The sequence below is a fragment of the Leopardus geoffroyi genome, chromosome C3 (assembly GCF_018350155.1).
Source record: "Leopardus geoffroyi isolate Oge1 chromosome C3, O.geoffroyi_Oge1_pat1.0, whole genome shotgun sequence".
Lineage (NCBI taxonomy): Eukaryota > Metazoa > Chordata > Mammalia > Carnivora > Felidae > Leopardus > Leopardus geoffroyi.
The window spans coordinates 52,673,132-52,688,541 of NC_059338.1; the positions used below are offsets into that span (position 1 = coordinate 52,673,132).

General features: G+C 39.5%; 1 protein-coding gene across 9 annotated transcripts in view; it reads right to left on the reverse strand.

Annotated features, from left to right (window-relative positions):
• RABGAP1L (RAB GTPase activating protein 1 like) overlaps positions 1-15,410 on the reverse strand; it is a 767,496-nt gene that overhangs the window by 212,990 nt on the left and 539,096 nt on the right. For all 9 annotated transcript variants that reach the window (XM_045452833.1, XM_045452836.1, XM_045452834.1 and 6 more), the window contains one exon: positions 7,035-7,076. In XM_045452833.1, the coding sequence (XP_045308789.1) occupies positions 7,035-7,076 (42 nt within the window). The remainder of the gene's footprint in view (positions 1-7,034; positions 7,077-15,410) is intronic.

Sequence of the window (15,410 nt, forward strand, 5' to 3'; positions counted from 1 at the left end):
CCTATTCCATCTGCCACCGGGGAAGTCAATACACTTGCTTTCACCCACAATACTCCCCAAATGGAGATTGGTTAGAAGTCTGACCTTCTCGGGAGGTGGGGGGAGTCTTGATCAGCTGGACACAAATCACTAACCCCAAGTGTCCGGTGTCAATACCGTTTGATGTATGTGCAGTTATAGCTATTGGCCCAAAAGCCTCTGTCATACGAAAAAAGCGGGCACTTGTCATGGAGAGCCCAAGGACTCTTGATATACCATGTGGAGGCTTAGACTGGGAATGAAAATACTGACTCAGTAACAAATACACGTGTGAGGAGAACGGTTTATGTGCCTATATACCTGAGTTTTTATGCTCCAGTTGGAGCTGTGTTTCATAGGCTTCTTGGGAAAAAAGAAGTCACAACAGCACTCCTTTAGAAGGGGGCTGCTACATCAGGTTGTCAATCAAAAGCCTGTTACCCTGTTAATTTCACCATCATTAACCCAGAAGACTACAAATGGCAATGGGGCACCCGAATTGACATCCGAATCTATGGGCGAGGCAGACCCAAGGACTGTGCTATATTTCAAGACGGTCACTACACCACCCATACGACCACATCCCATCAAGTCTTCCACTCCTTCTGTAAGGGAATAAGAAGTAGTCCCCTCCCATTTCAGTCCCAGCAAGGAACTTGTTTCTAGCCCTGGCAGAGACTACAGCCCAGACCCTAAAGATCTCTTCATGCTATGTATGTGGGGGAACCAGCATGGGGGAACAATGGCCATGGGAGGCCAAGGAATTAGATCCCCTCAAGCCTTATAATGGAACAAAATATCCCAGTTCTACTACCGGGGTTTGGCTCCTCAAAACCTCAATCATTGGGAAGAACTGTCTTGCCCGATGGGGAAAAAATTTCACCATCCCTGTTGGAAACTTAACATGCCTAGGCCAAAGGTTTTATAATTCAACCACCTGGGAAACCCAAGGGTGGGGGTCCCCGGGTCACCTTGAGCCAGACCCTCGCCCCTTGTTTAACTTCTCTCATCTCCAAGAGGACTGGGACAACACTGATGCAGCCATCAAATGGCAGGCCCCAGGTAGACTATACTGGGTATGTGGGAGAACAGCCTATACAGTACTTTCCTTAGGCTGGTCAGGGTCATGAGTGCTGGGGACTATCCATCCATCTTTATTCCTACTCCCACTTGCAAGGGGAGAACATCTGGGAGTTCAAATATACGGAGATAGAGAGGCTCAAAAAAAGTGGCGTGCCTTGAAAATTGGCAAAAGGAAAGATAATGAATGGCCTCCTGAGCATATAATCCATTATTGTGGCCCTGCCACCTGGGCAGAGGGTGGGTCCTGGGGCTACCGCACTCCCATTTACATGCTAAACCACATAGTCAGACTGCAAGCAGTTGTAGAAATTATAACCAATGAAACTGACAGAGCTCTTAATAGTCAGGCAACAAACCAAAATGCGCAATGCCATTTATCAAAATCGCTTGGCCTTAGATTACCTGCTTGCTTCTGAGGGAGGTGTTTGTGGAAAACTTAACCTGAGCAACTGCTGCCTAAACATAGATGATGAGGGAAAAGTCATAGAGGAGATCACAGATCCAATGAGAAAGGTTATTCATGTCCAGTCCAGACTTGGAAAGGTGAAAACCCCGGGGAGTTATTTGGGATGGTTTTCAACTCTTGGGGGGATTCAAAACCCTCATAGGAATTATCCTCCTAATTTTGGGAGGGTGCTTGATCTTACCCTGCTTAGCTCCCTTGATTGTGCAGTCTGTCTCCAGTCTCATTGAGGCTATGGTTGAGAGAAAAACAGCCGCTCATGTAATGAGGTTATGGAAATATAAAAAGAAAAGATGCACGGTATGGCCTCAATCTTTTTGTATTTGTTGAGGCCTATTTTGTGACCTAATATGTGATCTCTTCTGGTGAATGTTCCATGTGCACCTGAAAACAATGTATTCTACTTTTTCAGGATGGAATGTTATGAATCTATCTGTTAAGTCCATTGGGTCCAGTGTGTCATTCAGGGCCACTATTTTTTGCACATGCACAAGCGAGCGGGGGAGAGGGGGAGATTATCCCAAGCAGGCTCTCCACACTTAGCACGGAGCCTGATGCGGAGCTCCATCTCACCACCATGAGATCACGACCTGAGCCGAAATCAAGAGTCGGACGCTTAACCAACTAAGCCACCCGGGTGCCCTGCATGTTCATTATTTCTTAGTGAAAGAGGTCACTACAACAGTCCAAGTTAAAGGGTGTGGCAGCCTAACTACCAAAGTGGGAAGATTCTAAAAATCCTTAAGAAGTAGAATCAACAGGAGTTGATGACTCAGTAGATGTTGGGGATTAAGAAGAGAAGAGCATTAAGGATAACTTCAGGTTTCTGCTTTGAGCAGCTGGGTAGTACCTTCACTTAGGTGAAGGTTACTGGAGGAGGCACAGGTCTGGGAGGGCATATCAGTTCAGTTTTGGCTTTTAGATTTGATGTGCCTCTGAAACATCCAAACAGAAATGGTAAGTCCAAGCCAAATATTTGGATCTGGGCTAAATATAAAGATGAGAGTGAACATTTATAGATGAAACCAGGGGAATGAACAAGATCAGCAAGGAAGAAGCACCAAGTGTGTTCTTAGAGGCCGGAACCCTGTGGAACTCCAAGTTAATGACTAGAGGGGAGAAAGGACTGAGCAGAAGTAAAATGAGAGGAAGGCGAGAGGGAGATTAAAAAAAAAAAAAAAAAAAAAAAGACAGAAGCCAAGGGAGAGCATTTCAGAAAAAGGGAAGTGTTATGTCTTTATGAGGTTTTGATAACTGTTGAAGATTCAAGGAAGATAAAAATGGAAACAGGTCCACTGATTTTGTTAGTTACTTCATAAAAAAAGCTTCAATAGAATGGTAAGGAAAAAAGACCATAGTGGAGAGGTTGAAAAGCCAAAAACATCAGATATGTTTCAGAACTTTTACATAATATAAAAAGCTCATCTAAGCCAGGCGCATTCTTCTAAAATTTAGCCAGCAGCAACTGGCTTCCCTAAAAAAATAAAAAAAATAAATAGATGTTCCCAAATGAAAGAACATTGGACTCTTCAAAACTGCCTGAAGAGCTCTGTTTGTTTATTTACAGTGAAACAAATTGGTATAATGATTACTTTTTCATCTGCTTTTACAACTTGCTTTTGCTGTCCATTAAAGCACATACTTAGAATACGGAGAAAATGTACTCTCATATTGCTAGTAGAAAGCAATTTTGCAATATGCATCAAAAATTCAAATGTGATCCAGCACATGTAATAGTCTGACCCAGTAACTACATTCCTCAAAGTTTATCCAAAAGATACTGCATACTAAATAAGTATTCAAAGATGGAAATTTAGGGATGTGTGTCTAACAGGAAAAGTCTAGAAACAACTTAAACATCCATAAAAATTAAATATAAAATCGATTAAGTAAAATCATGGTATACACAATAAGACACTAATCAGTTATCAAAAAACCTAAGGCAGCTCTATGCACAATAATAGTACCTGGGTGCAGGGTCATACTCACAAGTTTCCAGGCACCAATCATATACTAACTCATTAAACTCTAACAATCCTATGAGAAAGATGTTACTACTACCTCCATTTTAGGGATAGGGAAACTGTAATTTATCTACGACTGCTAGATAAATTGTGGGAGACGGGATCTGAACTCAAGTAGTCTGGCTCCAGCATCCATGCTTTTAACCACTACATGTCTGTAGTGACAAAGAAGATAGTCATCATATATTATTAAATGAAAAAGAGTCTTGTTCATCAGCAATTTTTGGAAGAAAACAGATGTTCATCCTTTTACATTGTTCTGGATTTACCTTTCAGTTCCCATCATCTTAACTGTAACCCTCAAACCCATGTTAAAAAATCTGTATGTACATATACATACATATGTATGTAGATAGGTAATGCATGCTTACATATTCATAGACGAAAGCATGGAAGGAAGATCTTACACTGAACTTTTATTATGGTTACCTCTAGGGATGGAATCATGAATGGATTTTCTTTATCTCTATGTTTATATGCACACATAAGACATCAAATGAACCAGTGTCTGAATGCAAAGAACCTATTCTGATAAAAAATTCTCAGCCAACATGAACTGGCTAAGATTAATTCTGATTGATCACTTCTAATCTATTACAATGTACTATACGCTGTGATTATTGAATGTTTCATATGATAAATTAAATTTGGGGGAATATATCTAACCTACCTAATGGACACTCCCAATATCCTAAATGATCTGATGATGCTATGTACTATAGCGAATCATTCTTTTAGCTCAAAGCCTTTCTATGAAGACTATTTCTAACCCAAAAGAAAGCAGCTCCCATTCAGAAAGTAGGTGCCTTTAAACCATACTGAGCAACAGAGACCTTCACCTATAATTATGCTGCTTAAAAATATTATAAATTCAGCTTTGCCATTACTAAGCCAAAAGACTTTAGGCAACCTGGGGTCTTGGCTCCCTCAATTATCAGCTGCGGGAGAGAATTATATAGTTTTCTCTGGTTAACACAATTCACAATTCTCTTACAAATGACACCTGGATATTTAATGTGCTAATGGATAACTTATGTTGCGCTCATAAGCACTTTGAACTGTCCCTAAGTTTGTTTTATTTAATATAAACAAATATACATTATTTTATATGGCTTCTTAGATTAGAAGCTAAAAGTTAGTCACTGTCATATATGTTTGGGATATTCTTTTTCCAGGTGGAAAAAGATCTGGTCCCGGCAATCAGATCAATTTGGTACACTTCAATTCAGCCTATATATACTGTCTCTAAGACAGCTCCAAGATTCATACAAGGAAGGGATGTAAATATGGGCCACTAGTGGGAAAGCTCTCCTTTTTACCTTCTCTAACTAGGTAAGTTCTCCAAGATGACACTAAATGAACATCCACGTATTGTTACAGAAGATACAAAAACCTTTCTGCCCTGTGGCCAGAGAATGTCCTCTGCACAGGTGACATCAGGTTAACATGGACAAAAATAAATGAAAATAATGCAATCAAACCAAAAGAACCTGCTAATCAGGAAGATAACTGACCAGGCAGATACACTGCTGACACAGAGTATAGGTCAAATATACTTATTGGAGGAAATCCTGGGTTACCCCCAAAAGACAGAGTAAGTGTGTGCTAAGAGCACCAGTAAAGAAAAGTCAGCAAAATAATGAAGAAAGGCATTTTGGGAAAGATATAATATCTGAGGCTTAAAAACAAATTAGACAAGATAGGACAAATCATAACTTTGTTGGACTCCCTTACACTTGCTTTACGGCTAAGTATTGTTTGTTGTCTGAATTACATAAAACTTTGACTGCTTGGGCATTCTAAAAGTCTTATCCCAGCCCTACACCGAAAGTTCTTAGGAAGTTTTTGGTTTTGATTTGTCCTAATGACAAAAAACAAATAAAAAAAATTAGAGGTAGAGATCCATGACTTCATTAAAAGACACATGCAAATATGTTTTTGTTATTTTATTAAAAACATTTTTTTAATGTATATTTATTTTCGAGAGAGAGAGTAAGTGAGCAAGCGGAGGGTTAGAAAGAGAGGGAGACAGAGGATCCAAAGTGGGCTTGGTGCAGACAGCAGACAGCCCAACGAGGGGCTTGAACCCGTGAACTGTGAGATCACGGCCCAAGCTGAAGTCAGACACTTACCTGACTGAGCCACACAGATGCCCCGTTTTTGTTATTTTATTGAAGAAATTTTAAATATTTTCCTAACTTCCAAAATAACTTTAGTATAAGAATTGTTCGTATCTAAACCCAAAACTCAAAATAACTTTAGTATAAGAATTGTTCGTATCTAAACTCATTATTGAATGAACAATTTAAAGTACAATTTACGAACTTCACAAAAAACAGATGTTTAACAGAATAGGAGGTGAGGAGAGTACCCCACTTCTTGAAGTACACAAGACCCATATTATGTCACATCTTTGTTTTGGGTCAAGGTATTTAAGTATGGAAATAAAATATCCAGTGGCTCTCTGAAGACTTCAAGTCATTATCTTTTGGAAAATTTGGAAGAATGATGGGGAAGCTAGAAACAAATTCTGAGTTACCCTGTGAATATAACTGTAATCACAATAATGACAGCTAAAATTTATTAGGCAATAAAATGTTCTAGACACTATATTAAGGATTTTTATATATCATCATATTTAATTCTTACAATAATCCCATAAATTAGTGTCTATTATTATCTCAAAACTCAGGGTCTGAGCACTTACAGCATTTTGCCCAAGGTCGTACACCAGAGCTGAAATTAGATCCAAATCTGTTCAAGTCCAGGGTCTGGAATTTTAACAACTATGTTTTATGGGGAAAGGGTGAGTCTGCATTTTTTTTTTTTTTTTTAATAAATAAGGCAATTTTCGCCTTCAGTAACAGAATGTCATCTCTGACTGAAGGACAAACACTGACTGACTGGATTACTTTCAGCAACTCTGCAGCAAATGTCTTGCTATTACCACACTGTTAAAGCTGCACGGATATGTTGATATAAAATCCAACAAGGTAATTATAACTGAATTCTAAAGTGCTTACAAGTTTCTAGCTCTCAGAGAAAGAAGTGCAAATTGAAATGTAGCAGTTTCTTTTTTAGTCAGTATATTATAAAAGCTTGCTAATAACTCAATTCTATGTTTAGGTACCTCCAGGGATGTTATCATGGTAAGAAATATTTTAAGAAAAAGGCTGGCATCATTTTGACAGAAAACAGGTTTTAAATTTTTCTCTTACATCATCCAACTCATATGAATGAAAACAACTTTATATGTTACTGGAAGGAGTGCTAGGATAGTAAAATTAAATAGATTATAAGAAAAACAAAGACACAAACTCTAAATAAACAACAAAGGAGAGAATCAGAGTTCCTCACAAAAGTCTTCTGTTGTGTTCAAGAATCTAGAATGAGTCAAAGGCTATACATTTGAATTATGCCCAATTTAAAGATAAAAACAGACTTACCTTTAGGAGAGCCAAGGCTACATGAAAGATAATATTCAAACCCTGAAATAGAAAAAGAGAGTTCAAATCAATACTGCCACATCTACCACTATTTTATTAAGTTTCCCCAAGACTTCCATACATCTCTAATAAAATCCCTAATTGCTTTTATCTTCACATACAATAATAATTAAACAATGAGATTTTTTTTTTGAAAGGTATTTTCCTTCTCTGAGAGGCTTACTGCACATTTTGGTGCCATTTAATTAACATTCACATAAAATGGTTATTTTTAGAGTAAATTATTTTCCTTCAATCCTTCAATAAATTATTCAATACATTATTTTTCCTTCAATTTCTGGATTATCTGCATGTGTGAAAGTCAAGTTCTTTGATCAAGATGGCAGTGATGCAGAAGTCTAAACTTATTCCATGGAATTCCTAAGTCCCAGTATATACATCTTGGTGAGGTAAAAGGCCAGCAGCAGACAAAACAAAACAAAACAATGTTGCTGATAACTGGGACGGGTTGTATGGGAGGAGCTGTAAGCATCGCACTGGATTTCCACCACTGTTCTTATTGCTTTAGTTCTTGTTTGCTTTCAAGTAGTATTCGTGCACCTAGAGGTGTAATTAGGGGCTATCCGCTAGACTTCCTTTTCCTTTTTTCCCCCCTGAAACCCAAAGCAACATCTCTTTAGGAATAAAAAATTAAACACCTCGTTAAGAAGTCTTACTGGAGCTGAATTCTGAGCTCTGAGCTCAGCCCAGGGGCTCTGAAGTGATGTTGAGATGTTAAAAAATACAGGACATCTTAAATGCTCAAGATGACAATCAGAAACAAAGTTGCCATGAAATATGCCATTTCCTCCCATGGAAGTCACCATACAGGAGAAGAAAGATCTTTCAGGTATAAGTTGACATCTCCCATGAGTCCAGGGTCTGTCTTTGTGCCTTCATCTTGGTCACAAATACAGTCTATCTGCCTTTTAGATATGGCATTGTACCAGATGTGTTACACAAAGAACTACTATACCAGATGTATTATGCAAAGAACTTTTTTTTAAAAGTTTATTTATTCATTTGAGAGAGAGAGAGCGAGAGAGAGAGATGCACAGAGAGAGAGGGAGAGACAGAATTCCAAGCAGGCTCTGCACTGTCAGCACAGAGCCTGTCATGGGGCTCGACCCCACGAATGATGAGATCATGGCCTGGGCCAGAACCAAGAGTCTGACAATTCATCCTACTGAGCCACCCCGGTACCCCTACACAAAGAACTTCTAATAAACCATCCTTTTCCTATCTCCAAAATCAGAAGCGAGGATTAAAACTAGATACTTAGAGTGAATCCCTATTATAATTTGCTTAACTTTCATAGTGAACTACCCAAAATATGATTTAATGGTATAAGGGGTGAATGATTAATACGAAATATTTGGTTCGAGGTCTGGGGTTTACTCTGTTAATTCTTTAAGAACTAAAAGCAGCAGGAAGTATAACCAGGCCAGAAGACAAAAGCAAATCATCACAGTTCATTATCACACCAAGCAATGATTCTGGACTTGATCACAATTTATCAATTAGAAAAAAGGAAACTATTGTAGATCACAAAACCTGGGTTATAATGAAGCAAAATTTGCTTTCCTAATCAAAATTTGTTTTTTAATCTCTTAAAAATTTTTTTAAATATAATTTATTGTCAAATTGGCTTACATACAACACCCAGTGCTCATCCCAACAAGTGCCCTCCTCCATGCCCATCACCCATTTTCCCCTCTCCCCCACCCCCATCAACCCTCAGTTTGTTCTCTGTATTTAAGAGTCTCTTATGGTTTGTCTCCTTCCCTCTCTGTTTGTAACTTTTCTCCCCCCTTCGCTACCCCATGGTCTTCTGTTAAGTTTCTCAAGTTCCACATGTGAGTGAAAACATATGGTATCTCTCTCTGCCTGACTTATTTCACTTAACATAACACCCTCCAGTTCCATCCACGTTGCTGCAAATGGCAGGATTTCATTCCTTCTCATTGCCAAGCAGTATTCCATTGTATATACGTAAATCTGGGCCCTCACCCATTAACTGCGGTGCGCTGTTGCCAAAACGCACAGGCCAAGCCTGCTGCCCTGCTCTTTCCCCTCCACCCCACATCACAGCTGCTCGCCAGTGGTGAATTCTCACAACCCCAGGGCTTTTCAGCCTGCCGTAGGACTAAGTCCACTATGTCTCTGGATCTTGTTCTCCTAGTCACTGCTTAAAATGTAAGCCCCTCTTGTCTCCAGTTCTCTAATCCTTATAATGCTCTGTTTTTTTCCTCCTAAATTGGCCTCCCACCCCTCCTCTCCCTCCCAAATCCCTTCAGGGTACCCTTTGGAGACTCCACATTCAACCGACTTTGCTATATTCTCAACCCCCTTGCTTTCGCAGGAATAGTGAAATCTCACAGATTCTCATAACAACCTGTATTATGATTCTCACTTTTCAGAATGTGAACTTGACTAGCCTAAGCTTATATATGGATTTAGTAGAAGCCCACGATCATCCCCCGCCTCTTAATGTCTAGTTTAAGGGCATTTTTACCACTCTGTGCTGGCATGACATACATAATACATGCTTATTTGAGGACCAGAGGACTAAACTATACTAGCTATCCTAAAATTGCCGAGATTTATTCTTTTCCCAAGGGACCCAAGTAGAGCAATTTATTATCTCAAAGTCAAACTACTGGATAATAACTGAGCTGTGAAAAACACCAAGAGCTTAAGACATTTTTTTTTAATTTTTTTTTCAACGTTTATTTATTTTTTGGGGGACAGAGAGAGACAGAGCATGAACGGGGGAGGGGCAGAGAGAGAGGGAGACACAGAATCGGAAACAGGCTCCAGGCTCTGAGCCATCAGCCCAGAGCCTGACGCGGGGCTCGAACTCACGGACCGCGAGATCGTGACCTGGCTGAAGTCGGACGCTTAACCGACTGCGCCACCCAGGCGCCCCAAGACATTTTTTTTTTAAAAAGTTAAAGACCTCTAGAGAGCCAAAACAGCTCTAACACCACAAAAATTTATCCAAATTTTTATTTCATATGCACTTTGAATTCATTTGGTGATACAACTGTAGAGTTTATGGGTATCATAAGTAGTCAGCTAAAGGACAAAGTGCATGGTAGATGGGATTAGAGACAAATAGCCTATAGAGACAGGTGTCAGAATTAAAATATTAGATCTGACAGAAATACAAGATACGTTTTTAAAAAAACTATTCAAATGTATAGTTGTCTGGGCCCATTTAGTGGAACCAATAATCCTACAGTTTACTTTAGTTCATGATGATAATCCGATAGTATTAATGAATGCTTCCATGTTCAAAATATTGTACTTAAGAAGGAAGCATAGCATGTGTTTAAATGAAAAGTAAGTAATGTTTAGTTTGGGAAACTAAAGCGGTCCCTTTCAGTTACCAGAAACAATTTATATAGGGAAACTCTCTAAACCAGTTTAAGGTACTCCTGCATCTGCCATCCATAAAACATCCATAAAACAGACAGAAGTAAACACTTCACAAGCCTTAAACTAAAGTAGAAGAGTGTGGTCACACTGTGCAAACTGGATACAGCATTTGGTCGGTTTAAAATTACAGCACCACATATAGGTTGGCTTTGAGATGACAATGTCAGGGCAAGCTTTGGTCCTCAGACTTGGAGCCAACAATAAAGTGAATTATAAGGAAACAACCCTTCACTCTACCAAGCTACCACGAACGAAATCCCCTGTTGTTACTTAACTGTCCACCCACTCTTACATGATTCAATCTTTGACTAATTGAGCTGAAATCTATTTTTTGAAATACACTTTAAAAAGAGCAAGATGTCCTATATTTTCAAGATGCCTCTCCTTTTCAGGAATATGTGATCTGTAGCAATTTTTTAGGTACTGAGGGGTAAATAAGTGGTCCTAATAGGGCTCAAACAGTAAAACATTTGGAGAACAATGAAGAGTAAAAATAACGAATAAATTTGTTGTTGTGGCTACCTCTCATTTATGATACAAGGTCTAACTCCAAGTCCAATATAATAAATAAGGGCCAACATCCACATATTATCTATGTGCCAAGAGCTGAATTAATCACAATGAAAACATGCCCTTATTTCATCCCACAACCCTCAATTCCATTTTAATTCCATCCAAATGAAGATTTAGAGAAATCAAAGTAAGTTTCCCAAGGTCACACAGCTAATAGGTGGATTTTAAACTAAGCAGTGTAATTCTAGAAGTTGTTCTCCTAACCACCAAGTTAGAGAAGATGGCCCAATAAATAAGTGAATGGATGAATATATCCTTTAGTTGGGGGTTTTCAATGTGCCTTCTAACTCCTAAAGAATTAGTGATTCCTTCCCTTTAAAATTTTTTTTCTTAATGTTTATTTATTTTTGAGAGAGAGAGAGAGAGAGACACAGAATCCGAAGCAGGTTCCAGGCTCTGAACTTTCAGCACAGAGCCTGATGTGGGGCTCGAACCCATGAACCGTGAGACCATGACCTGAGCTGAAGTTGGACACTTAACCGACTGAGCCACCCAGGTGCCCCCGATTCCTTCCATTTAACGTAAATTTTGAAAGCAGAGGGTAGAAAGATAACAAATAGGTGACTTCTACCAAAACCAAATCTTGTAATTTACACTATGTCGAAAACACTCACAAAAAGCAGCTTACTGCTTGCAGGATATAGGGCAATATAAACTCAGCATGCTGTGGCGAGAAAGGGTCACCACCTTCCTCCAGTGACAACACACTGTAATCAGCCTCGTGTGCGTGAAGAAGTGTCTCCTTTACTGACTGGAAAGCTACGGTTTCAAAATTGAGTCACGGCCCGGCAAAATGTTCCCTTTAAAGAACACCTACAAGTAACTGCCCCAAATTAAATAGTTTCTCCGAAGTGCGGATCGCGGCCTTCCCGGGTAGGCCAACAATCGAGCACCCACAAACCCGTGTGAAGGAAGGCTGACAGCACAGCGCTCACTGAAACAAAGACACGAACGTTTGGCTCTGATGAGCAGGCAATCGTGAGCTCAGAGGGAGCTGACAGACTGTGCGAGAAGCTGTCAAAAGCTACGCTGACAGCGCTGAGAGCAAATGCTGAAAAGGTAGTTAGTGCCAAACAGTGCTGAGTGTGCTTCAGCACCCGGCTCCTCAGGGATCAAAATAAAAGGGAAATAAATGGTATGTGGGAATGGAAATCCTAACCACAAGGCAGGGAGAACCGATCAAACCAGAAGTAGCCAAGGTAAAGGGAGCGGCCCACAGACAAACACGGCCAATGCTAGAGGAAATGCGAGCTGCCCTTCCGACCCAACACGGGACATATCGTCCCAGGAAGTGGTGACGACTCAATGAAACAGCACAGAAAAAGCACATCACAGGAATTGAACACTTGCTAAGTATTTAGTAAATGCCAGCATACGTTATTAGGTTTGCATATTGATTGCCTGTCATGGTTGGTATTTTATATCTTTTTTTCACTTAATTCTCTGAGTAACTCCATGGCATATGTGTCACTGCCACCATTTTAGAGATGAGCAAACTGAGGCCCAGAGACATCACTCTGTTAGTAAATGGCAAAGCCAGGACTAGAACTTATGTCTGTCAGATTAAAAAAAAAAAATCCATAGCTTTTTCACTAATTCAATACTGATTATGTTTGTCAGACAAAAAAAAAAAAAAAAAAAAAAAAAATTCCACAGCTTTCTCACTAATTCCATCCATCTACTGCAAATTCAGTGGGACTTTGGTTAGTGTCTGTAATGAGTTAAGGACGTTCTTAATTCTTTGACACTTCTCCCGTCCAGAAGTAAGGTCTTTGACCTCTCCTCCTGAATCTGGGCAGAGTATACTACTGCTTTGCCCAACAGAATATGGTAGAAGTGAAGTTATGCCTATATTCTGGGCCCAAGCCTTAAGGGTATAAGCTTCCACTCCCCATCTCCTGGAGTGCTCCCCCCCACTCCCACGACGTGAAGGTCAGCCACCACCAGTTATATTTAGATCCTATGCTCTAAGAAGCTAAACAAAAAGTAAAGGGTCTGCAGGACAAAATGCCATCCATAAGAAACAGAGGCCAAGGGGGTGCCTGCCTGGCTCAGTCAGAAGAGTGTATGGCTCTTGAGCTCGGGATTGTGGGTCTGAGCCCCATACTGAGTGTAGAGATTACTTAAAACTAAAAAAAATCTTGGGGCGCCTGGGTGGCTCAGTTATCGTGATCTCTCCCTTCCCGAGTTCGAGCCCCGCATCAGGCTCTGTGCTGATGGCTCAGAGCCGCCTGCTTCGGATTCTATGTCTCCCTCTCTCTCTGCCCCTCCCCCGCTCATGCTCTGTCTCTTGCTCTCAAAAATAAATAAACATTAAAATAATTTTTGTTTTAAATAAAAACTCATAAAAAAGAGAAGAAAAGAAACAGAGGCCAAGAATCACCCAGGTGCCACACACATGGATCAACAAGTCGTCCTGACAGTGAATCCTGCAGCCTCAGGTGCCCCAGTGGCTGCCATGTGGGTCAGAGGTAAACCACACAGCTGAATCTTTCTGAAATTCCTGACTTATGAAATTGTGAATAAAATGAATGGTTGTTTTAATTTTTAAAAGCCTTTAATTTTGAAATAATTTCAGATTTAGAAAAAATGTGCACAAATAGTGCCAAGAATCTCGGCATACCTTTAACTTGGCTTCATCAAATGTCAACGTCTCACATAACCACAGTACAACTATCAAAACCATGAAAGCAGTATTCAAATTTTGTCTGATGTCCCACTAATGTCCTTTTCTGGTCCAGGATCCAATCCTGGACCATGTCTTACATTATGCTGTCATGTCTCCTCAGTCTGCTTTCATCTAGGACAGACGGCAGATCAAAGTCTTTGTCTTTGATGAACTTGATACTTTCGAGGAGTACAGGACTCTATTTAGTAGAATGTCCCTCAATTTGTATGATGTTTCCTTATGATGAGATTTAGGTTATGTATTCTTGGCACAAACAACACAGAATCAATGTTGTGTCAGTCCATATCATATCAGGAGGCTACATATAATATCAACATGTCCCGCTTCAAAATCATTGTTTAAAAGCCACTCAGGTTTGGTGCAGCTTCTAATGTACATCAGGCAACCAGAACATAATCCCTCTGAGCTTCTCTTTGGGTGAGATAAATTTCTTACTTTTGTGATCTACAAAATGCACTTTTCCACACACACACAAAAAGCGTGAGATAATTACCACGCAAACAAAAAGAAATACTGGCTGCTCTTAACACAGAGGTCTAATAGCAAGAATAGTGTAACACATTAACCCAAAAGTATTTTACCTTATTTTCATTCTCATAGAGTAAGCATTTTAAAAATTCCATCTTTTAGGATGACTAAATAATGGAGTTTGATGGCGTACCCAGTAAAATCAGGTTGTATTCTAGGTTTAGGGTTTTGTTTCTGGATGCCCACTAGAGGTCAGGATTGCAGCACTGAAAACAAAGCAGCAGCTTAAAAAAGATGTCTGGGACCTTCACCACAGCCTTGCATATAAATTCATCTAAGTTCTAATGTTTGAAAGCCCTCACGGCCAAGTCCTCCCTTAGGCCTGCTACCTGTTTACTAATATAGTATAAACTACAAAAAAACTTGCATGATTCCAGCCTTCCCTTTCCCCCAGTTTCCTTAATGTTTTCCATTTTTACTATAGATTCATTTGTTAGTTTTCTCATGAGTAGAAAGAGTTCAAGAATGTGGAGGATAAGAAATAGATTTAACATATGAATGCATCTGTCTGGTTGTGGGTGTTTTGTTTTTTTTTTAATCTTTGCTTGACTTGCATTTGTTTTTATAAATGAACTACTAAATAAAGTCACTTCTTAATTATGAGTGACTCTGGGAAAAACTCTTAGTAGTTTGTGAAATCTGAATTAAATAAACCTTTTAGTAACAAAGGAGGTAAAATAAGAGAAATAGGTCAAATGAGAGGTTTTGACAAATATTTACCAAATCTGTGTGCCAGGCGTTCTGAAGACTGCTTAGTATATATAATCACTTGCATGTTTACAGTGATGGATAGGTCATTTCTCCATCAATGGACTCCTAAACTAGGACTGGCGATAGAAATATAAATAAGCAACACATTAACCCTGACTAATAAAGGGGAGGTGTGACCTGGAAAGCATTTTATGATGCCCTATTGGTAATGAACATTAGCAATTACCCTTCTGTTTTCAATCCCATTAAGTCATGATAAGCCCTGGATTATTCAGTCTTCCAGCTACAATTATCAGTCAACCCATCCCCAGGTGGGGATGTTTTTGATGCCCTTCATAAAAACAAAGAAGACAAAGACTCCCACCAATCTCTAACTACCAGCTGATCTCGATCCT